Source organism: Asparagus officinalis, chromosome 10 (genome assembly GCF_001876935.1).
Source record: "Asparagus officinalis chromosome 10, Aspof.V1, whole genome shotgun sequence".
NCBI lineage: Eukaryota > Viridiplantae > Streptophyta > Magnoliopsida > Asparagales > Asparagaceae > Asparagus > Asparagus officinalis.
Window position 1 is genome coordinate 53,543,610 of NC_033803.1, and position 25,989 is coordinate 53,569,598.

Here is a 25,989-nt window from a genome sequence, read left to right on the forward strand (position 1 = left end):
ATATCCTTCGCTATCTTTCAAGGTACAAAAGATCTTGGACTATTCTATAAAAGAAACCAAGATATGACATTGGTGGGCTATTAGGATGCTGGCTATATGTCTGATCCCCATAACGTCAGATCCCAGACTGGTTATGTTTTTCTCTGTGGTGGTACTGTCGTTTCTTAGAGGTCTGTTAAGAAGACCATGGTGACTACTTCTTCTAACCACTCAGAGATTATCGCTATATATGTGGCATCACGAGAATGTGTATGATTAAGATCATTGATACGACATATTCGTGGCTCGTGTGGTCTAGCGAAAGATGATATTACCCCTACTGTCCTTTATGAGGACAATGCATCTTGTGTTGCACAAATGAACAGTGGATATGTAAAAGGAACCATGACAAAACATATTTCGCCAAAATTCTTTTATCCACACGAGCTCCAAAAGAATGGCGAAATCACCATCGAAAAAGTTTGCTCAAGTGACAATCTTGCAGTTTTGTTCACTAAATCTCTGCCTACATCAACTTATGAGAAATATGTTCACAATATTGGTATGCGCAGACGTTCACTAAATCTCTGCCTACATCAACTTATGAGAAATATGTTCACAATATTGGTATGCGCAGACTTGGAAGACTATCGTCTTTCAACTTATGAGAAATATGTTCACAATATTGGTATGCGCAGACTTGGAAGACTATCGTCTTCAGGGGGAGAAAATTCTTAAAGAACAATCCTCAAGATTGGGCCCTGAAGGTCTATCATCATATTTTGCTCCTTTTCGCTAAGTTTTGTCCCACTGGGTTTTTCTTAGCATAGACTCAGAAGATTGTCATCATCAGTGGGAGCGGATTTTCAATGCAATCCTGAAGATTACGCATTAAAGGACTATAGTTGTACTCTTTTTTCCCTTTGCTAAGTTTTTTCCCACAGAGTTTTCTTAGCTAAAGGTTTTTAATGAGGTAACTAATGCAACACAAGTTTGGATCCCGAAGATCTATAGTTGTACTATTTTTTTCTTTGCTAAGTTTTTGTCCTACATGGTTTTTCTTAGCGAAAGGTTTTTAACGAGACAATAGCAGAAATAATGTATGTATGTCATGTACTCTTTTCCTCAACTAGTTTTTTTTTCCACTGGGTTTTTTCTAGCGAGGTTTTTAACGAGCCATTAACATTTTGAAGTAATGTCCAATGGGGAGTGTTGAAATCTAAAAGACATTTTGTTAAAATCTAAAAGATATTTTGTTGATATCTAAAAGACAAAATGTATGTGGATATTACTTTGCATGTGGACTATTAACTTGATATCCTTTTGTCTTCCATCATGTATCTATAAATTGTACGATGTATGGAAATGGAATAGATGAATAAAATTACAATTTCTCTTCTTCTCTTGTCTCTTGTCTCTTGTTTCATTTCTTTACTATTATTTGTGGGAAAATTTACAGTAAAAGAAATAAAGGAAAATTAATTTGTATTCCTTCGATCTCGATTACAATTTGGATTCTGATTACAAAAGAGAGGAGAATGAATTTGATTCTTCCCTTTGTTTAATTCTGGGTTCTTCATAGTGGCGATGGAGTGCCTCCTTCGAATGCTCGCGTCGAATTTGCTCTCCGTTGACGATCCGAACGTTTTGATTCACTGGAACGATATCTTCTCCTCACGATTCGACGCTGTGGAGAACTTGCGTGGCAAGTTTAAAACTCTTGATGAGTTGATAACTCTGAACGAGTTTGAAACTCTATGAAAGAGTTGATTTGAACCGAAAGTCGGTTAATCCGCCAAGGCCGAAAGCTCTCAGGAATGCTCTCAAAAGATGAATGTTGATCTCTCTTTTGTGCAGTTTTGATCTTCAAAACTCCAAATCGAAGATCCCCAAGAAGAAGCCAAAGATCTCCTCCTCGCTACCAAGTCTCGGATCTAAAAAGCCAGCCCGAACTCAATTGAGTTTACCCATATTTATAGGAAATTAAGGGGTGTAACCGTCCCCCTTAATTCTCTCCATAATGGGGTTGAGAGGGGTGTAACCGCCCCCTTAATTCGCTCCTAATTGGGGCAGAAATCCCTCAAATCGTGGAGGGAAAACAGTTCCTGCAACCGTTCAGCTCGTGTTTGAACGAGTCAAACGCCCACGTTGGCGTTCAGGACCCTAACTCCGCGTTTTAGAATGGAGACGCGGAGTTGGGTACTCGTTGGGTGTTAAAAAACGCGAGGGCCGCTCGTGTTTTGGAGTCTAAAGGTTGGAAACGTGGGGTTCGCCTGCGCTTCGTTTGCTGAAGGTTGGAAACGCGAGGGTCGCTCGTATTTTGCTTGTTGAAGCTTGGAAATACGGGGGTCGCCTGCGTTTCAGGAATTGAAACGCGAAGATGAATTCCGCATTTTAGAAGGAGCCAATGACTTATAGCTTCTTCTACAGAGCGTTGTAAAGACTATTATCTTGTAATCTTCATCTTGGCTCCTTAAAAATATGAGAGTTGTCAGATTGTAACTCCTGATATTGATTGTGAAGGCTGTTGATTAGAGATTTCATCAGTTGTTGTGAAGATCGTCAGATTATAACCTTCATCGATCTATGTGAAAGTCTTCAAATTATAGCCTTCTGGAAGTCGTTAAAATTTAACTTCCTTCGTCGGTGTTTAATGGGGGATCAACTATCTATTTTGATTTTTAGACAGCCTACAAAACCCCCTCCAAAGTTTTTGAAAGCTCGCGGTTGACTGGGACGAATTTTTGGAATACTTTGGATCTCAACTCTGATCTTGGAGTTGTTGATTCCTTATCGTAAAGGAGTCGTTCTCTGCACTCGCTTTGAATGCATCTTGGTTGACGAGATTTGCCATGCAGGACCTGTGTGAAGGTATGCATCATAATCCTACTTCTGGAATGCGGAGGATGAACCCTGCATTTTGAACTTGAGACGCGGGTCTCACCCTTGCATATTTAATTTGGAACACGGGTATGACCTCGGCGTTTGGTTTTTGCATCGCGGGTCTGACCTCAGCGTTTTGACTTAAGACATGGAAGTGGATTCCGTGTATTTTTGACTAAGTCTTTGAGACTTGTCTTTAGCTCATCTGTTTCAAGTCCCAGCTCACATCCATTAAGCTAATGGACCTACGAACATGCATAGGATTTTTGGCAAACCCTCAGCCATCAACGGATTTGATAAGCCTTTACCGACTACCGTTTGAGTCGGACTAGCATGTGAATTATTTGAATTCGTTTCACATGTAACGTTGTGCTAAGAGAATGAACCCTCTTAGACTTGATGCTATGATTTTGAATACATAGACTTTGTCATTTTTATGGAAAAAGACTAACCGGCAACGCCTAACCGGCAACGCATGTTAGGCGTAGGCTTATCTCTAATTAGGAATCGAGATAAAGTCCCCCATGAGTGTGATGCATGGATTTTGATGTCTTTTTCACGGCAAAAGACTAACCGGCAACGCGTGTTAGGCGTAGACTTATCTCTAATTAAGGATCAAGATAAAGTCCCCCATGCGTGTAATGCATGGATTTCGGCGTTATTAATAACAACCTGCCACGATGTTGAATACGTGGGCTTTGCCATTATTGCGGGAATAGGCTACCCGACAGCATGTGTTAGATGCAAACTTATCTCTAATTAGGGATCGAGATAAAGTCCTGCATGTATAAAAGGCATGTGTTTTAGTACTACGATGTTGAATACATAGACTTCGTCATTATTACGGTCAAAGACTAACCGGCAACGCGTATTAGGCGTTGATTTATCCCCACTTAGAATTCAGGATAAAATTCCTCATACATACAAGGTATGGATTCAGAGAGTATTAATTTAATCATAATCACTGGCTACAATATTGAATACATAGACTTTATCACAGTTTCTTCCTGTGTTACTTGAAACACTAAAAGAAAGTTGGAAGTGCCAGAGGTGTAGTATTAACTTAGCCTGAATTTTCACTTAGAGTAAAATTCATGAATTTTCTTTATTATCACTAGGATAATTCCAGAAAATATTTAATCCGCTGGGTATTTTATAATAAAAACTTGCTATTCTTGTTGAAAAAAGATTAACAAGTTCATTGGGGGATTTGACTGTTAGAGGTGTGATGTTAACCTAACAGTACTTTATGGGCCTATCGCTTTATTGAAGAGAGTCGATAAGTTGGTTTGATTGTCAGAGGTATGATGTTAACTTGACTAAAATTTATGGACCTATCGTTCTATTAAGGAGAGTCGATAAGTTGATTTTGTCAGAGGTGTGACATTAACATGACAAGAAGAATATTACGATCAGGGCAATTTTGAGGACCTATCGCTCTATTGGAGAGAGTCGATAAGTGGATTGTTAGAGGTTTGGTGTTAAAATGACGGGTTTGTGGATCTATCGCTCTATTGAAGAGAGTCGATAAGTTAATTTTGTCAGAGGTATGATATTAACGTGACAAGAAGAATATTGCGATCGGGGCAATTTTGAGGACCTATCATCCTATTAGTAAGGATTGATAAGTTGATTATCAAAGGTGTATGTTGTTAACGTGACAGGAATGTGTTGCGATCGGAGCAACTTTGTGGACTTATCATCCTATTGAAGAGGATTGATAAGTGGATTGTCAGAGGTATGATGTTAACATGATAGGAATGTGTTGCGATTGGAGCAACTTTGGAGACTTATCATCCTATTGATGAGGATTGATAAGTGGATTGTCAGAGGTATGATGTTAACGTGACAGGAATGTATTACAATCGGAGCAACTTTGTGGACTTATCATCCTATTGAAGAGGATTGATAAGTGGATTGTCAGAGGTATGATGTTAACGTGACAGGAATGTGTTGCGATCGGAGCAACTTTGTGGACTTATCATCCTATTGACGAGGATTGATAAGTGGATTGTCAGAGGTATGATGTTAACGTGATAGGAATGTGTTGCGATCGGAGCAACTTTGGAGACTTATCATCCTATTGAAGAGGATTGATAAGTGGGTTGTCAGAGGTATGATATTAACGTGACAGGAATATATTACGATCAGAGCAACTTTGTGGACTTATCATCCTATTGAAGATGATTGATAAGTGGGTTGTCAGAGGTGTATTATTAACGTGACAGGAGAATGTGTACTTGTGACTTGCACAAGATTTTGGGAATTAGCGTCTCGTTGGGGAAACTTGTTAGGTGAGTTTATCATCAGAAGTGATGAATTTTGATGCTTGTGATTTGAATAAGATTTTGAAGACTTAGTGTCTTGCTGGGTAAGATTGCGATTTGTGCAATTTTGAGGACCTATCATCCTATTGGTAAGGATTGATAAGTTGATTGTCAGAGGTGTATGTTGTTAACGTGACAAATTGGGAGTAATGCAAGTTGAATGCATACTCTGTGGGGATGATGATCGTTAGAAGTATAATGTTAACTCGACGATGTGAAAGATTCGTTACTCTTAATCCAATGGATTCCAAGTAACCAACCCCCAGTCTTGATTAAGACTTAGCAGGGGAATAAAAAGAGGTAGACAATGCACATCGCCTAGTGGGGCACTATCCATGAAGTCGAAATAGAGGCACATCACCTGGTAGGCTATTGTTTGATGAGTTTGACTATCAGAGATAACTGTTAACGTGATAGTTTTGTGGTCCTGCCATCCTATTGAAGAGGATTGGCAAGTCGATGAACTATCAGAGGTAAATGTTAACGTGATAGTTTTGTGCTCCTGTCATCCTATTGAAGATGATTGACAAGCCGATGGACTATCCGAGGTAAATGTTAACATGATAGTTTTGTGGTCCTGTCAACCTATTGAAGATGATTGACAAGCCGATGGACTATCAGAGGTAAATGTTAATGTGATAGTTTTGTTCTCCTGTCATCCTATTGAAGAGGATTGACAAGTCGATGGACTATCAGAGATAAATGTTAACGTGATAGTTTTGTGGTCCTGTCATCCTATTGAAGAGGATTGGCAAGTCGATGGACTATCAGAGGTGATCATTAACGTAATAGTTTTGTGGTCCTGCCATCCTATTGAAGAGGATTGACAAGTTGAGTGACTATCAGAGGTAACTGTTAACGTGATAGTTTTGTGGTCCTGCCATCCTATTAAAGAGGATTGACAAGCCGAAGGACTATCCGAGATAAATGTTAACGTGATAGTTTTGTGGATCTGCCATCCTATTGAAGAGGATTGGCAGATTGATAGACTATCAGAGGTGATCATTAACGTAATAGTTTTGGTAGACTTCATGGTTGACAGAGGTATTCTATTGAACATGACAACTAAGAAAATTTATTATTCATAATCCAATGAACTACAAATAAACTAACCCCCAGTCTTGAACAAGTGCAGGGGGGAAAATGGTAGACGTGGCACATCGCCTAGTGGGCCACTATCTAACGAGTTTGACTATCAGAGGTAATTATTAACGTGATAGTTATTGGAGACCCTGGCATCCTACTGAAGAGGGTTAGCTTCAGTGGCCGTAGTATCTTCCCCTTCTGACGGAGAAGATTAAGCTTGGTCCGATTGCTCAGGTTGATGCTGCCTACTTTGTTCTTCAGCTTTGATCCTGACAATAATCTTTTGAGCCTATTCGCCTTGAGAGATTAGTTATCTCTAAGAACGACATTCTGTAACTCCTATTCGGTCTAGGAGGTCAGTTTGCAAGTTGTGTCGACAGGTCTCTACCAGTGTAGATTGTGTCATACCTGACGAACATCGCAGAGCCATGTTTCGAAACCTCTTGAAGAAGGCTTTGACGGACTCCCTCTTCTTCTGCTTAGTGGCGAGAAGGGTATGGATGGAGACTTCTGTATCCTCTTCAAAGAATCTTGACAGGAAGAGTCTCTCTAGATCTGCCCACTTTCGGATACATCCGGCAGGTAGTTTCCTGAACCATTCAAAAGCAACTCTCTTGAGGGTGCCAATAAACAATCGAGCTAGTATGACATCGTTTGATATCACATTGCCAGTCTGTGACTTGAAATGATAGATATGTTGGTTCGGTGATCCCGTGCCGTCAAAAGTTTATAGCGTCGGGAGCTCAAATTTTAGAGGATAAGAGGCTGCATCCCATTCGACAGGATAGGGCCTGACAACTCCCTCATCTTGGAACTCACTTCTGTCAGCAATGGCATTGAGGCGGGCTTTCAATTCTTCCATTTTGGCAGACTGGAGATTCTGCTCGTTCTCCGTCTCTCTTCCTTCATCAGAGGAAGATTCCAGATTGTGGGCTTCTTGATCAGAAGCAGCACCATCAACCACTTTGGCATTGTCTGCAACGATTTGATTCATCAGGGCCAAGAGTTCATTGATGGCCCCCTGCTGAGATTTGAGCATGACCTCCTGCTCATCAAGTCTCTTTGCGAGATCTTCACGGTTTCCCGTCATATAAGCGGAGCTCTCATGTTCAACAAAAGAGCTTGATGATTGGGACTCTGTAATGACTGAGTGTTCATCATCGGAATTGGTTCCTCTGGCTAACCTCCGATAGTCGACAGGAGGAATTGCTCCTGTTCGCGTCCGAGTGCGTTGGTAAATTATTTCAAACTCGTTAGCGATTTCTCTGACGGTCGGTGAACGACTTGTCTCTGAGTCATTGGAACTAGGACCTGAGGCTTTCCCTCTGCCGATCACATTGATAGTGACCCCAGGATATTCGGTCTCTGGAGACTTCTTCATGTGTGAACGTCGTCGTTGGTTAGGCAAAGCATCATTCGTAAATTGGTTGAACACCAACAGTTTGGCCGCATATGAGTAGCATTAACATCCCGAGAGGACCGTAGGAATCAGTCGTTCATATTGGAATGAACGAATAATTTGTTGCATCGGTCTTTCACTCGATATGAACTCTCTCAAATCCGTTGTAAAGATTCGAGGAGAATTACTCACTGATCGTGAGGTTTGAACTGGAACCCTCAGTCTATGATTGGACATGACTGGCTCTTGGTGGATATGAATCTGGTTTAGATACCTTGGATCCATGAAATTCTTATACCCGCCTCTCAATCTAGTCGCGCTACGCAGAGTATTCGGGGCAGTGCCCCGAAGTTCCACGGTATACACCAGGTTCTGTATTAGATTTGGAACTTGGGACGCGAGGGTCGCGTTTGGCACTTGAGACGCGAAGGTCGCGTTTGGCACTTGAAACACGAATGTCGCGTTTGGCACTTGAAACGCGAGGTCCGCATTTGGCACTTGAAACGTGAGGTCCGCATTTTGGTTTGGCAACATGAGGGTCGCGTTCTTCATTGTCAACGCGAGGGTCGTGTTTTTACTGGGAAACGCAAAGTTGAAGTTCGCGTTCAACGAAGGCTTGAGTTTTGCGTTTTGGCTGTAAAACGCGCCATTGAGGGTCACATTCAGTCTGGTTCTCGCGAAGCTCATGTTTGGGCTCATAAACACGAGGCTTGCGTTCTAAAATAGAAACACGAAGCCCAGGGTCGCGTTTAGGCTCATGAACGCGAAGCTCGCGTTGGTTGGAGGATCGACTTTCTTGGAGTTGTGCCGAAGCTAAGTCTTCTCCTTCAGAGAGGGGACTGTATGAACAATACAACCCCCAGGGGAGACAGCCCTTTGATGAGTTGGCCACAACTGGAGCTTTAGTCTCCTTAGAAACTTTATGGATCTTACGCATAGCCTTGGGGCTAAGGGATCCGGAGGAGATAGCCTCCTCAAACTTGGCTTGAACAAACTCTACCATGAGAGTTTCGACGGTTGTTCCAGTGAGATGGACATCGAATTGCGCCACCACCTCTTCGTCAGAGAAGCTCATCTCCAGCGGAGTCGCCATCTTTTGTTTGTGGAAAAATTTGCAGTAAAAGAAATAAAGAAAAATTAATTTGTATTCCTTCGATCTCGATTACAATTTGGATTCCGATTACAAAAGAGAGGAGAATGAATTTGATTCTCCCCTTTGTTTAATTCTGGGTTCTTCACGGTGGCGATGGAGTGTCTCATTCGAATGCTCGCATAGAATTTGCTCTCTGTTGACGATCCGAACTTTTTGATTCACTGGAACGATATCTTCTCCTCACGATTCGACGCCGTGGAGAACTTGCGTGGCAAGTTTAAAACTCTTGATGAGTTGATAACTCTGAACGAGTTTGAAACTCTATGAAAGAGTTGATTTGAACCGAAAGTCGGTTAATCCGCCAAGGTCGAAAGCTCTCAGGACTACTCTCAAAAGATGAATGTTGATCTCTCTTTTGTGCAGTTTTGATCTTCAAAACTCCAAATCGAAGATCCCCAAGAAGAAGCCAAAGATCTCCTCCTCGCTACCAAGTCTCGGATCCAAAAAGCCAGCCCGAACTCAATTGAGTTTACCTATATTTATAGGGAATTAAGGGGTGTAACCGCCCCCCTTAATTCTCTCCATAATGGGGTTGAGAGGGGTGTAACCGCCCCCTTAATCCGCTCCTAAGTGAGACGGAAATCCCTCAAATCGTGGAGGGAAAACGGTTCCTGCAACGGTTCAGCTCGTGTTTGAATGAGTCAAATGCCCACGTTGGCGTTTAGGACCCTAACTCCGCGTTTTAGAATGGAGACGCGGAGTTGGGTAATCGCTGGGTGTTGAAAAACACGAGGGCCGCTCGTGTTTTGGAGTCTAAAGGTTGGAAACGCGGGGGTCGCCTGCGCTTCGTTTGCTGAAGGTTGGAAACGCGAGGGTCGCTCGTGTTTTGCTTGTTGAAGCTTGGAAATGCAGGGGTCACCTGCGTTTCAGGAATTGAAACGCGAAGATGAATTCCGCGTTTTAGAAGGAGCCAATGACTTATATCTTCTTCTGCAGAGCGTTGCAAAAACTATTATCTTGTAATCTTCATCTTAGCTCCTTGAAAATATGAGAGTTGTCAGATTGTAACTCCCGATGTTGATTGTGAAGGCTGTTGATTAGAGCTTTCATCAGTTGTTGTGAAGGTCGTCAGATTGTAACGTTCATCGATCTATGTGAAAGTCTTCAAATTATAGCCTTCTGGAAGTCGTCAGATTGTAACTTCCATCGTCGGGGTTTGATGAGAGATCAGCTATCTATTTTGATTTTTAGACAGCCTGCAACTATATTACAACAATTTTCTCCTTTTCCGTAACAAAGCAAATGCCGGATAGAAATTTGATAGGACAAATTTTAAAAGTAGACCCTTTAGAAACTTATTTTTAAAAACAATCCTTTTTGTAAATATTTGCTATTTTTGACTCAATTTTGGTCACCTGATTAAAACTGTGTCGAAAATGATGAAAAAAATAATAAAAACTTTACGGGATTTTAAGTCCCGTGAAGTTTAATGCCTCGTTAGCGCTAACCCGAAGCGCTAATGAGGTCTAAAATGAGGCCTTAAACTTCACGAGATTTAAAATCCCACGAAGTTTTTAATGTTTTTTCGTCACTTTCGACCCAATTTCAGTCATGTGGCTAAAATTAAGTCAAAAATGATAAATATTTTAAAAAGAGGTCGTTTTTTAAAATTAAGTTTCCAAAGGGTTCTATTTTAAAATTTATCCACTTTGATTGTAGTAGATCCAGACGAAGATACTATAACATTTACAGGTAATAAAGCATATCAGAATACATTTTCTAATAATAAATCATATCAGAATACGTGTCTTGCTAAGGTCATTAAAATGCACTGATGATTAAAATCGTATCAGAATGTTGATGTGTATTGATGATTAAGGCGATAAAAATGTGCTAGAATATTTTCATCTTTTTTTTTAAATCTTTAATGTCCTTTGCCCTTTCTTTCTTTTGGCTTAATTGTACTACGTTGAACTTGTATACACTAGCTTGTAGTTTGCTGCACTGGTTTATCCTAAGGTTCTCAAAATTTGAACTTTAATACCCTTAATTGTGCAAAGAGAGGCACTAGAGGCACACTCTCCACCACACCTCCAACCACACCTCCCCTTACTATAGTGCACTGGGGCTCAATTTTAAATCTCAAGTGGGCACTGATGTATTGTAGCAGGAGGGGAGGTGTGGTTGGAGGTGTGGTGAAGAGTGCACCTCTATCATTTCTCTTGTGCAAAGGTGATAGCTCCGCTCTGAAACTTCTCATGCTACTTCTAGAATATTTTTAACTCTTAATATTTGCTAAATTTACCGTTCAACCTATCAAAATTTTATTCTAAAATAGAATCGTGACAGTTTTAAAATAGAATCGCGATAGTTATAATAATAAGTTTAACAAAAAAAAAACGCAAGGTTAAAATGCTCTAAAATTAGTACGTGAGCGTAATATGAGAATTTTCGGGAAAGTATCACACGTCTGCATAATGGAGGGGTATTAAACTGTAAATTTTAAAAACTTCAAGATATATAAACGCAACCAAAAAACAAGTGAAGGTAAAATCATGCAAATCACGGAAACTATAGGGTATTCCGGTGCGATTAAGCCTTTTGTTTTATCCTTATCCAAATTGATGGGAACAAGAGATCTGTAGTTCACAGGAATAAGCGAAAGAGAACCTCCCATTTTTTTTGGGGGGTTTTAACAAATAGGAAACCCACTTATCCTGTGGCCTCCACAGAATGGGAGTCGAAGAAGAAGAAGAAGCTGACAATGAGCGCTCTTGCCTCATGTTATCTCAGCAATCCGAGTTCAAATCCCCCGGCCATCAATTTAAAAGTAAAATTTTGAAAAATTTAATGTCAATATAACTCTAAAAAGTTTATGGTGAGGGTTTAGTGTCATATTTTTATATTCCAAATGTATCGCTGGTTGAGCGTCCTGTTTATGGGCCGAAATGTGGACTCACGTAAGTATATTAATTTTTAAGAAAATCTGCTCTAAAATTATGGCCGGTAAGATTTAAACATGGATTGCTCTGATACCGCACGTCAAAGTCTCCGACTGAAGTTATGATGAGGGTTAAGGGTATATTTTTATTCTAGCAATACTATTCCAAACGTAGCTCGAATAAGCTCATTTTCTAGGAGATTTAGAATTTATTTTCTCTTTGAGTACATGATCACATCAATATAGCATCAAGCGGATGGATGGGACATTGCTCAATTTCAATATGTTTGAAACTGCATGATAAACTGTTGGCAGTTTGTGCAATAGAAATTTTTTACTTGTGTTTTTTATGTGCATTATGCATATCTAACCATGCGAAAGTCTAGAAGTGACAATATGTAAGTGCTATTATCCCAGTCCCACAAGAGATAAACATGAATAGCTACAATCTTATGGGAGGACTTTTAGAAGAAACCCTATAAATAAGAGTGATCGAGCGGTAAGAATTTCACGATGAGGGACATCATGAAAAACTCCAGGTGAACACAATTGATATTATAGCTTGACCCAGAACTGTGTAGAACAAAAATGTGCAAAATTAGGTATCGCATATAATGATATAATTAAGTGCTGCACAGATGGAGAACTCCTCCTGTATTCTTGAGAGCCACCACTTAAATCCATGGGGACTACCTCTCGAACCCCATACTATGTGATGTGTTAGTATGATGTGAGGAGAACACAGTGCTCTAAAATGGGAAGAATGTGTTAACCCGATTGAAGTGGAAAGGTGCCATACACGATATGCATAGAGAGGATCTGTGGTATACAATGATATTTGTAAATTCAAAACTTGATCTTAGTTACCATTTTAGGGAGAAATTATGGAAAACTTCATAATTAAACCTGCTTGGGTAGAAAGATCTTTAAGATATGTGACCTTACGGGAAGCTCCTAGCTTGGTTGTGACAGTTATCATCTGAGATTCTCATATAGACTTTCTAAAGTTAACTTGGAACTTTGTAATATACTTGTACATGATTTACCACAATTTTAAAATTTTGTTGCATACAAATGTATCACGTGTAAATCTTCTTTTATAAATTGCAAAATTGGCACATAAACCTTTCAGAAAATTACCTTTCTATGTAGCCAATTTTCAAGGTATCCATCCTTGAACTATTAAAACTAGGTTGATCTTATTTGTGCGTTATGCCAAAAAAAAATTGTACATTTTCACATCACACCTATATGAGTAAAAACCTGTATGTGCCACTGGTCATTAATGATGACCATCATATTATGAAGCAAACAATTTTAGAAACCTTGTTTCTAGACAAATAAACTAGGATCTGAATTACTAGCCAAATAATTGCAAAAATGCCGATACCTGGCAATATTGACATATCTGGCTCACGGACTTCGCTTAAAGTATTATTGAGTCTGTTTTAGCTTGTATACGTACTTTAGATAGGAGCTTTAGATGTACCGAGTGAAACCAATTTTTTAATTATTATTTTCTTTTCTAACTGGTACTTCCTGCTGGTCCTTGGGCTTTAGATGTTCCAAGTTCTGACATGTATTTGTCAGTGCTTCGTGACTACTTTTACATCTCAAGGTTTATTTGATGATAGTTTACTTAGGGATTAGAGCCTATCTTTGCGGGTTTTCTTCGTGAATAGTGTTATTATTTATTAAGGTTCAGGAAGTTAGTGAAATTTTTCTCAGACTATATGTTTTAAACTTGATACTCTTGATTTCTAATTTTTTTCCATCATTTTTTAGTGGATATTCTTAATTGTCTTCTTTGTTTTTGAATCATTATATCTCATTTGTTTGTGTGGGTTTTGTTCCTACTGCCGAATTCTCTCTATTTGTTTAGTGCACATATTTCTTCCTGGGACATTCTATGGGATGTTGGAGATTGGTTGCAGGGTTGATCATCTTCCTGTGAAGAGCCACTCTTTCATTGCAATACATTGTCTCTAGTTACTGCATATTGGTTTGATTATTTCTTGAAATATGCAGACTTGATTAACAATAAAAGTATAGACTATAAAGTGTGTGTTACTTCCCAATTTTTTCATAGTTGTCATTCTTACATAAGGTTAAAAACGAACTTGTGATGTGATGCTAGCAGTTCTGGGTGAATCAAATGAAACAAGATCATCTTCTACCGATGTTAAGGAAAAATCTGAGTCAGACAGGCTAGTTGATGGTATGGACTTTGGTGAACTATGCAACGAATTTGAGTGCCTGAGTAGCCCAGCTGTGGAGTCGACAGCAAGACAGCTAGCACGGGATATTTTAGAGTTGCGAGAAGGAAACCGTGCCTTAGGATCATATTCTGTTTCCGTCAAATATAAGGTAATAATGGATATTATTTTCATGTAAATTACTTCATATAGGTCTACCATTTCTTTCATTAGTTCATTTAGGAGGTTTGTGGATAAGAAATTTAAGACATAACACATGGTTTAACATTGATGAATAATATCTGGCCTTCATGCTATATAAGTGGTTTTAGATTTTACGTGAGCATCTTGTATATAAGTGACAAACCGTTTGCAGGCACTCAGGTGGTTGCATCATTTATAAGAAGCTAGATTAACATTATTAGGATTTGGCACCTTTCAGTCATTCTTTTGCTCATGCACTACAAATATCAGATGTTATTTATTTCCTGAGTTTGGTGAGATGCAAAAAGAGTGTTTGATGCCCTACGCCATCACCATTCATGGATTTGCCAGTCACATATATCCAAACGAGATGGACAATGATGTGCATGCTACCTGCATCAATCAATATATTATGACATGTTATATTGATGGTAATTTTTTTGTTTAATAAGCCTCAACATCTGGCTCTTTATAGCATAAATAGGATAGTGATCTTTAATATATGGGAATGTTTCCTCAATTGTATTTGCAATTTTGACACTTTCAGAAATCCAAGGATGCCTCAAATTTCTCAAATTTTAATTTTTTATTTAATTTGTAGAAAGTGGAATCAAAAAGTTAATTTTCTATTTTTCTACAAATTTCTTGTTTATTTCTAAAGAAAATGATGAAGTTCAAAAATGTTTTATGGGGCCCCACTAATGATTGATTTTATACTTGAAATGTGATATATTCACTACATAGTATTTGATAATTATTCAAAGATATAAAATGTTAATTTTTGAAATATTTTTTCTAAGTTTCTTATATTTTATGTTTAAAACTTTTAGTTAATTTCATCTTTATAAAAGTTTCAAATTATTTTGGGAAAGCTTTTTTCTTGATATTTTTATTATTTTTATCTTTTAGATTTTTTTTGAATTTGTTTAGTATGACATGCCCCATTTCATTCACTCTGTCTTCCAAATTCCTCTTTTTTGTTTAAAGCTGTGATACTAGATTTTGCTGACGTGTCACAAAATTCCACTGCCTTTTTAGTAACGTATTTCACGAAAGAAATTAGAGGAAAGCCCAGCAAGAAAGTCACTTAATAAACTCTTGATGGTTGAGCCCATTTTCTGATGCGTTTTCTAGTGAATTATCCAAATTGCTGGGAAACAAACATGCTGTGAAGTAATCGATATGTGCATGCTAATTTCCGATCTTAACCCTTGATTTTCTTTTCTCATTATGTAAGCTTGTATCTCAAAGGTTCTTGTATTCACGATTGTCATCAATTTCTTTCCTATTGCACATTAGCTCTTTTCTGCCTTTGACGGGACAAATATATGGCTTTTGCTTTAGAGGGATACATGTGGGTTGGTTCTCTAGCATGACTTCGTCAGGAAGGCCCACGAAAGAATAAGGGCGTGTTTGTTTCCTTCCATGGAAAATGCATCAGAAAACTGGGTCTCACCATGAAAATTTGTCATAGTGATTTCCCCAATGGGCTTCCCTCCATTTCTGTTGATGGAATATGTTGTTGGCAAGGGTGGTGTAGTTTCCTGATGTGCCAGCAAATTCTATAGCTAGAACAAAAAGAAAGGAATTTGGGAGAGAAAGTGAAATGTGGGCCTTACCGTAGTTAAAAAATTTGTAAAAATTAACAAACATCCCAAATACTTCCCCAAAAGAATTACAAAAAGTCGGAAGAAGTTATAAAAAACTAAAGTGCAGAAAATTGAAAATTAGAAAATCCAGAAAAACAATACAAAATTTTGAAAACTTCAAATTTATTTTAGAACAATGTAGTTGCAAAATACTATGTAGTAAACATAACCTAGTTTTAATACAAAATCAATCATAAGTAGAAATCTTAACTCCCATTTTCAACTTTATCACTTTTCTTTGTGAAAAAAGATCTTTATAAAATCTAGAAAATTCAAACTCCAATTTATGTGAATTTGAGAGATATGACCCGGTGGTTGTTGCTTTGGGAAAGAAAGAATAGGAGGGAGAAGGTGAATTGGCATAACAATTGATGAATTTTGATAGGATTGGACGTAAAGATGATGATGCATGGTATATGGAAGTTGAAAAGACATGTTTAATACTAGATAAGATAGATACTGTGATCAGAATAATAATAATTATACTAACTATAATAGTAGAAGAATAATGGATATCCTGATCATATGACAGGATTTCCTCATATACAAGGTTGAGATTGAGTCACATCATTGTATATGAGAAAATCTCATCATATGACATATGATACCCATAACCTCTAATAGTAATGATAATTATAATAAAGATGCAACAGTTGTCACCTGTTATTTCCACAACTAGCACCTGCTGTTTTAGTATATAGCAGTAGACTTTACTATCCTTCCTAAAAGCAAATGCTCTTAACTTTTAAGTTACTCTTGTGCTATGACACTTTTGTTGTGGGAAGTCCACACATTTATTTTGCTAAAAATAACAATATGTAATTAACTTACCAATGTGATTGATCTTCCATTGAGATTTGACAATGACATGTAAACACAATAGCCTAAAACTAATATGCAATATGGCATATATAATCAGTTGGAATTTACAACTTTCATGAGCTAGTCATGTCGTTTATCTAGTTCATCCTTTCAACATGACTAGGCGGAGGATACCAAAGGCTAAAAAAATTATTCTGGCTAAAGAAGAAAACTCTATATTTGTAAGGTGTTCCCATTATTTGCTGCTTGTAATTTGCCTACATGGTTTATTTTTTTTTGGGAAACATATAATTTGATTTTTATTCATAGAAAACAAACTGTATGCAATCTTTTTCCCTTATTGCAGGACCCTATTAGGACCTTTACAGGACGAGAAAAGTACAAAAGACCACTGTGGGCAACTGGTGCACTGGAGAATCCCTCTGTGGTAAGAACTACTATCGGAAATTTTATTCTAGTTTTTTTAAACTTTTTGTTATACCTTTTGCACTGTACTAGTTTAAGTTGAGCCTAGTTTTAGTCATCACACTTGACCGAGGAAACAATAATCTGATAAGTTTCCTAAATGTATTAATAGAGTAATATGACCATGTTGTAACATAGTACTTTGCAAGCATCTGGGGGGTTGTCATAGATTTCGGCTAAAAGAATCAGCTCCTGCAGTTCATACAAAGTCTGTAGGCTAATGTTTTTGTGGGACATCACTGAGAAAGTTCGTGCATGTTCATGTTAAACATTTCGAAGTCTAAATTCGTTATTGTATTAGTGGTTATACTCGACTATATGTCAAGCGTACTACATGTTTAATGCAAAGCATTAGAGACGCTATAGTTGTAGCTTTGTTTCTGACTTCATGTAACATAAAATTTCAAGTATGAACTAAATAAATAAGCTCTAATATTTATAGTTAGAATGTTATGGACACTCCTATTCAATTTCATGATAAGTGAAACTTGTTGGTTACGGTGCCTGTGAAAAGGAAAGGATGCATGATCAAAGTGGTCTTTCTTTTCAGGAAGTATGATTATCCTAGGAAATCTATGGTTTGAAGTGGAAAAATTGTCTTTTTTTCCCCTCTACATTTCAAGGGTGTTCATGCTTTGAGGGGATAATATTAACTGACCTTGCCCTCTCGGTGAGGTCATTTTATTGAAGACATCATCCACTTTCTATATGTTGTCAATAGAATAACAAGGTTTCCCAAGTATTGACTAAAAGGGCTAAATTGCTTCTTATCAATTTTAACATGAAAAGTTGTGAGTCTGTTTGTAGATATCCTTGATTCGTCTTCCATGCAAGTCAAAACTAAAAGAAGTAACTTTTCTTGCCGCTATATTGAACCTTGGTCTTCCAAAAGTGGCCATTTTAGTGAGAGAGATTCGAGTTATTAATTAGAACTTAGAAGCATATACTTCTTTTTCTTTTGCCTCAGGCAACTCGCTATAGAATATCATACTCATATCCTTTTAGTGTGTAAGGGGAATTTGGAGGGTTCTCAGTTATACATGAGCTTGAGTTGGGTGACCAAAGAGTAGATTTTTCAATACGGCATTCTAACTCATGGTTATCTTGCCTAAGATTTGGATCACACTCCATGGATTTGGTTTCGATATCAGTTAGTATCCTGCTTCTGCCAATGACAAGAATGATAAATAACTGGATGCTCTCCATTTTGATATTCTCTCTGTAACCAAGAGCAAAACTTGGCTATGTCAGCATTAACTTATTTCAGATACTTTTAGTTCTCCACTTACCAGTCTTCAAGGATAACAGACAGTTCCATGGATTTCATCTGTTGAGCTGGTGAAAAGTTTCATGCCAGTTTATTAATATTTGGTTGGTAAAGCCAATCCATTCCAATGAGCGCTAGTAAAAAGTTTCTATAATATTGTAAGACACGTGTCGAGAAGAGTCTGGCAGAGCATTCATTTTTTTAACTTTTGTAGATGCACTTCAGAAATTTAACTGCTTCTCTTTTTACCACTTAAATAACTGTTTTATTTTATTGCAGATTTCCTATTTTATAAATACTCAATTATTCTCCACACAAAGGAATATTTCTTCTAACAGTTTTTATTGATATTAGTCTCTTAAATCTTTCATATTAAATTTGTCCCTCAAATTATTGAAAATGCTATCAAGTCCTCCAATTCTTAAGTTATTGTGAAATTAGTCCCTAAAATCAAGGAAATTGCTATTGGGTCCCCCAATTCTCATAAGTTTCAAACTAGTCCAACCAATAAAGAGTAGAAGTAACAATTAGAGGGATTACTTTAAAACAACTTACGAGAATTGCGGGACCTAATAGCAATTCCGATGATTTGTGGGGAGATTTAAAAATACATAACGAATTGGGGACCTAATAACATATTCGATGATTTGAGAGACTAGTTTGGAAGTATGAAAGGTGGTAGGGACTAATATCGAAAAACTGAAGGGTGTAAGGTACTAATATCGAAAAACTATTGAAGTCAAATACTTGGCAACTGTCAATGTATGTGCTGACTTGGAAACCATGCATGCGTCAGACAGTGCAGGACATGGTTATGTTATCAACTAGCACACTCAGCATCAAGTGGACACTTCGCGGGAAACCGAAAAATCCTATATTTGCATTAGGAGGCGACTTGATTCTTCGTGTGAATTCTCAGTTCATTTTGAACCAAATAAGCGGACAAGTGATTGAACATGAGGAGTTTTGGGACGTGTCTTCATCATCCGCACTTGCTCAGGGATATTTCTGGATTTCTAGGCGGCTTTTCTCTGCAATCGAGTCTGGAAAAGATACAGTCAATGCTGCTAAGGATATAACATCTGGCTTCTCCACTGAAAAGGAGAAAATGGATGTGTATCCGGACCCATTAGGAGATCCTACAAAGGTAAGCACGGTTAGCTCATTTTGCTGTAAAAAAAAGATGACCTCCTTACCTGTACTTTCAACAGTACATGGCCCTTAACTTAGCCTTAAATTTGAAATGCCAATCCAGTGATGATAAGTGATTAAGTGATAATAAAAGAGTTGAGGTTTGATGAGAGCCATTGAATAGAGGAGGAGGGTTATTTGCAATTTATCGTAGTTTATCTTGCCAACACTGAGCCATTGCCAAGGGGGAATAAGATAAACATGTTCCTTATTGTAGAAAGTGAAATTTACCTTCTTTTGTGGGATCCTGTCTACTGAAAATTGGAAAAAAGTAATATACCGAAGAAATACGTTAGGGTCCTGAAATATAATCCATCTTTGTGGTGACATTAACCGTTGATAGCTAAGTTCTCTTACTACTGGACTTTTCTAACTAGTTTAGTCTTAGGAATAAACACCGGGTAAAGTAAGCATCATGTGAAAATACTGCATTGTCAACTATTGTAGAAATAGTACTTTAAATGAGATAGATGAAGGCTAAGACCCTGTTTGGATGGATGGGAGGTTAATGGAGGGTATGAAAAAGGAGGCGAAAAGATTCACCCCGTTGGAAGTTTCTTTGAGGGGGCAATGGAGAGAGAGGAAGGGGGGTGTAAGTTGCACTTCACTTAGCCTCCTATTATAATATGATTTGATTCCCTCCCACATTGGGGTGTAATGAAGGTGAAAGATGGTAAACTTATTATGACATGAATCCAGTGGTTGATATTAATTCAAACATATGGTGAAATAAATTCCCCTCCATCTCCTTCGCTAAGCTCCCAAACATGATACTATATTTTACCTTCTGTCTCCTTCCCATCCCCTGTTTCCCCCTTCCTTACCTTACTTTCCCTTCTATTGGTGAACTCCCAAACAAATTGTAAAAGTTAAACATTTATTCAATGATCAACTTTTTTTTGAGCTATACTCGGCTACTGGTTGATCACTGTAAGAAATTTCGGAAGCTTAATATCACGACGCAAAATTTTAATTTTTTCCTTTATCCACTATCCAAAACCAATTTTTTCCCTTCAAATTAAATAGTTGCTGCTATAAAACGTTTTACATGGTAATTTTAGGAGTACTTGCCTATGTATATTTCGTTATTTCCCTTCATATTTCTTGAATCTACTCTCCACAAGCGCGCACGCACACACACATACATATAGAAGCGATATGATGAGATGGTTTGCTTAACGTCAGATGGACAATTTACATTGTTAGATTCAAATTAATGGTTAGATTTAAACCAATAGGTTAATTAATTAATGATATATGAGTCCCATATTTATATGATTTCTCTACCAAATCTTCTCTAAGATTTTCCATATCTTCCCTTCCGACTCCTCTCTTTCTTATTTGGGTTTGGGTTCAGGTTAGGGTTAGTGGTTTCATGTTCGGGTTTAGAGTTAGGGTTCAGATTAGGTTCCGGTTCGGCTTCGGGTTAGGGTTAGTGGGTTTAGGTTTGGGTTTGGGTTAAGGTTCAGCTTCGGCTTCGGGTTAGGGTTAGAGAAGATTTGGTCGGAAAATCAAACAATTATAAGGCCATACGTCTTTAATTAATTAACCTATTAGTTTAAATCTAACTATTAATTTGAATGTAACGGTGTAGAATGACCATCTCACAATAAGCAAATCATTTCACTATATAACTATATATATATATAGATCTAAACCTTAAAGCCATGATTAATTCAAAGAGATTAACAAGAATCAAAAGGTGCGGAAGCATATACCTGAATCCTTGAGGAAAACCTGATTAAGGTTTTTGATGATCTTTTAACATTAGGGTTTCTCCCTTATGGATCTCTTTAGATGAGGATAAGAGAATGAGAGTGGCTAACCCTAGATTAGGGATCATAACCCATATATATAGGTGTTGTACATTTGTAATTTGGCCCCTCATCAAATTACAATTACAACATGGTATCTGTACATATAACCTCATGATTTATTTAAATACCCATTAAACCAAATTGATTGATCACTTTAAGTGAGTTATCCTTAAAGATAGCAATACACATTGATTAATCATATGTGCCCACAATTAGATTTAATTAGATTTAAATCCAACATTTATAAGTTATATATTTCAGACTTATGATGCAGTAGATAATTGCACTCTGAATCGCCCCTCGAAACTTTTGTGGGATTACGATTCATGGGAACCACTAAGACTCCAATACTGAAGTGCTAAAATTAATCACTGTAGACTAACAAGCTTCATGGTGGTGCTTGCTTTTGTCTCAGTTTTTTCAAAGGGACGACGGTTTTATGAGAGATGCTTATCAGATTGCGTTGTTTCTGGCTATCATCTACTTCGTTGTACAGTTTTTGAGGCAAACTGTATGAATGGATGCCTTTTAGTTCCACTTTCCAAATTTTTGTGTTATTATTGTTTATAACTCACATCATGTAATATTAAACACCCGTTTGTATGTCTATTTACCAAATTATATGTATATGATTACGATGAACACATCCGTATGTGTTGCTCTACCGTGACTGGTAATATTTGAGGGGACTGTAGAAATATTGAAATATTGTTAGCAAACAGCAGCATGTCGTTTAAAATCTTCAGTTTGATCGAATTAAAAGGCCCGGGCATCTGAAATCGAAGGATTGAAAATGGAAATTTCACCATTTAGTAAGACCTACTCGTAACCGTTTCAAATTCAATCAACAGCTGGAGGATTTATTGAAGTATTCCTTATATTTTGAGATAAATATACAAAACTATTGATGTTATATTTTCTCAAATTATCGTAAGCAATATGGATTCAAATGCTCTCCAATTAGGTGATAATTGGAGAGTCTCAATTTCTCCAATCATTGCTGTACATTTCAAACTCAAACTCAATGGATGATATTAGACCGCAAGATGAAACCATTATGATTTTAAAAATCATTATTTTTCAAAATCCACTATTGGAAGAATTGGAGACTCTCCAAGTATCACCTAGTTGGAAAGGATCGGGATCCAAACAATATATATTGCCTTTTGCATTACAACAATGCTATTTGACTCGCTATTGTGGCTCGCTCTCTCAACTCGCGCCCACGTGGAGTGCCAGCTCAGCAAATCCAGCCTGTTCTCCACCTTCCCCAAATCGTCCAATTCAACACGAGATTGTTTCTCTCCGTCCCCAAATTTTCTCTTCCTTCCCCAAATCTACAGGCTACCACCGTCCTCCCCCTCCCCAACCCCAGCTTCAAATCCGCCTCATTCTGGCCACCTTCCTCCCCTCCCCCAACCCCCCCGTCAAATCCGCCATGGCTGGAATCGCCGCCGCCCCCTGAATCGCACCCAAATTGACGAGATCGAGGCCGCGATCAAGCAGATCCCTTCCTCCTAGGCCATTGAAGCCCTTCAAAACAGGTACCTTTCATCTAGATTTGATATATTTCGGGTTAGGGTTTTTTATGAGAGAAAATTTGGGTAGTTGATTTAACGCTGGGTATTTTAACCCATTTGGTATTGATGCACTATGTTAATCTTTTATTTGATTTTTTTGTTTGAGCATCCAGATTCGAGAGGCATACTGTGTAGCTAATTTTCCTTGCATTATAAAATCTACCTTCTAGCTTCTAGCTAATTTCTGTTGTTAGTCTGTCCCAAATTGGTCCTTTGCATTATAAAATCTGCCTTCTAGCTAATTTATTGAGTGAGATTCCCTTTTTCTGTTGATGCTTGATGGTGAAAAAACAGCGAAGGAATTTGAGTAGGTATGAAACCAATTCTTCACCCAAGGAATTTGAAACCAATTCTTACATGGTCCATTTTTTGTTGATATCTGATTGTAGAAATTTTATCAATCTTACGTTTGTAGATTGAAGAAGCATTGAGCAGGTATGAAAAGCATTTGGTAGTGATGCACTATGTTAGACTTTTATTTGATTTTATTATTATACTCTAGACAGAATAAACAAGTGGATGTGCTCATTATTCCTTGTTTATTTTGAGATTCATAATCTTATCTTGGGTTAGCTGTATAAAATTTACAGTTTATGGCTGATAATTTTAATTTACAGTTTTTTTCCTTAAGAGAGTGACGTATGGTCTAAAACTTTCTTCTACTGCAGAATCATGTCGTCAACATCTTCTCAACAATCATCCTCTTCTCAACGGGCAATGTTCCTTGATAGGAGGCTATATGTTGCAATGTGGAATCGTCCACCTCCATACGAGATTCCAAATTGCTTTTGTGGGATTCCAGTGCAAATGAAGACTTCTTACACCCCGAGGCATCCGTGTCGTCGATTTGGAATTTGTGCTACGAACACTTGTAATTGTTGGACTTGGTTAGATCATGGTGAAGTACCAAGTTACGCTCACGACGCAATGAATATATTTATTCGCAAGTTTGAAGAGCTTTCAATTGAAAATGAGAAATTGAGATCAAGAATACATGGGAAAGAAAATGGAGTTTGGAAGAAACATATTCAGGAAAAAGGCTTTCTAATTGGAATTTTTGTTGGTTTCATGATGTCCATTTTTCTTGTAATAATATCCAAGTAAGGGTATGTTTTTTGGTTTGGACCTTGTACTATTTTGCTAACTCAACTATGTAATGAAAATCAGTGTTCAATGAAAATCAGTGTACTATTTTGCTAACTCAACTATCAGGATTTAACTCCTAAAGGATTACGAAGATGGGGCTCATTACTTGCATCAAGCTCAAGCTCAAGGTCATCCTAAAGGAAGAACATGTAATCTTGATTTACTCATTTTGATTCCTGTAACTGTACAACTTGGCTCGGCTCAGTAATTTGCACTTGAAATGTAACTTCTGAAACTTATGCATTATGTGCCATTGAGACAACATATCTTCTAGCTGAGCTAGCTTGTTGCACAAGTACAATGTTTAAGTAACTCATGTTTAAGTTGGATTCAATTGTGCCAGGTTTAAGTTGGTCTAAATTGTGCCAGGTTTCAGAACATGAGTCAGAGAGATATCAAGCTCAAACTGGCTTTTTTTATCGTATCAACATCAGTTGGAATTCTTGTTTGCTTTATTCTAAACCTTAGTCAGATAATGTGTGATCCTTGTATTCTGAATTAATCTCAATTCTCTATCAACATCAGCTTGTGTTTTTTTTCACCATTACATATGTGAGACCCCGAATAGCATGAAGGAGACTGTTTGAGACAGCAGGAGAACCACTTGAAAGCTGTTTTCTAAAGAGTAAAGAGACCTTGGAAACTAAATGCATAGTTCATGGATTTCCAACAGCACACAGAAGACAGAAGACTGAAATCACACAAGTAATCACATACCACAAAGTCAAGTCCACAAGTAATCACATACCACAAAGTTTTCACACAAGTAATCACATACCACAAAGTCAAGTCCACAAGTAATCACATACCACAAAGTCAAGTCCACAAGTAATCACATACCACAAAGTTTTCCACAAGTAATCACATACCACAAAGTTTTCACATAATAATCACATACCACAAAGTTTTCCACAAGTAATCACATACCACCAAGTTTTCACATAATAATCACATACCACAAAGTTTTCCAACAGCACACAGAAGACAGAAATAGCTCAAAGATAACATAGTTTTCCAACAGCAGTAACAGAAGAGCAGGAGCAGCAGGACAATAACATTCGTATGCAGTAACAGGCAATGAAAAATCACACTCTGGATCAATTTAGTTTCATGCACACTAGTCACACAGCAGGTCCACCTGAAAGAAGACTAGCAAGTCCACCTGAAAATCACACTCTGGAAAATCACACTCTGGAAAATCACACAGCAGGTCCACCTGAAAGAAGACTAGCAAGTTAGTTTCATGCACACTAGTCAAATATGTATACTACATGAATCAATTTATAATTAGGGATGGAACCAGATTGAAAATTGAGTGCTCGTCGGATGGATCTTCTCCGTCGGCGAGCGGCGTTCTTTTTGGCTTGTTTCAAAGCCTTTGCAGCAACGTCATTGACGTTTACAGGACTCGTCTCCTCCAGAGGCCGTTTGTGGCCTGAAGCACGTCTTGCTGACGCGGAGGTGGGATCTTCCGCCATCAGAGCCAGTTTGAGTTCCTGGCCGAAGGAGAGGGCTTTCTTCGGCTCTTCAACAACAGAATTGATCTCCTTGGAGATCTTGCGGACACCATGCTTAGCCTTGGGGCTAAGCGATCCAGAGGATAGGGCTTCCTCGTATTTCGCCTGATCAAACTCTACGACGAGAGTTTCTACAGTCGTTCCCAAGAGGTGGACGTCGGACTGAGCCACCACTTCATCGTCGGAAAAGCTAGTCCCCAGCGGAGTCGCCATCTTTTGTATGTAGGGAAAATTGCAAAGAAGAGAATAAAGAAAATGTGATTTTGATTCCTTTGATCTCGGTTACAACTTGATTACAAAAGAGAGGAAAACGAATTTGGTTTTCCCATTTGTTTAAAAATTGGGTTCTTCTTGGCAGTGATGGAGTGCTTCCTTCGATTGATTGCGTCGAACTTGCTCTCCGTTGATGATCCGACCGTCTTTATCTC

At 38.0% G+C, this 25,989-nt stretch overlaps 1 protein-coding gene across 1 annotated transcript; it reads left to right on the forward strand.

The window, feature by feature from the left end:
- Positions 13,839 to 22,037, forward strand: LOC109826742. The gene is made up of 4 exons (XM_020393758.1): positions 13,839 to 14,075; positions 16,925 to 17,005; positions 19,107 to 19,457; positions 21,734 to 22,037. The coding sequence occupies exons 1-4, from the start codon at positions 13,839 to 13,841 to the stop codon at positions 21,833 to 21,835; spliced, it is 771 nt and encodes a 256-aa protein (XP_020249347.1). The 3' UTR covers positions 21,836 to 22,037.

Bases quoted from the DNA above. Each gene is read 5' to 3' on its own strand.
- LOC109826742 (XM_020393758.1), top strand. From the start codon at position 13,839: ATGCTAGCAGTTCTGGGTGAATCAAATGAAACAAGATCATCTTCTACC. The intron at 17,006-19,106 runs GTAAGAACTACT...TGCATGCGTCAG, and splicing joins CACTGGAGAATCCCTCTGTG to ACAGTGCAGGACATGGTTAT. The intron at 19,458-21,733 runs GTAAGCACGGTT...CTTTTGTCTCAG, and splicing joins CATTAGGAGATCCTACAAAG to TTTTTTCAAAGGGACGACGG.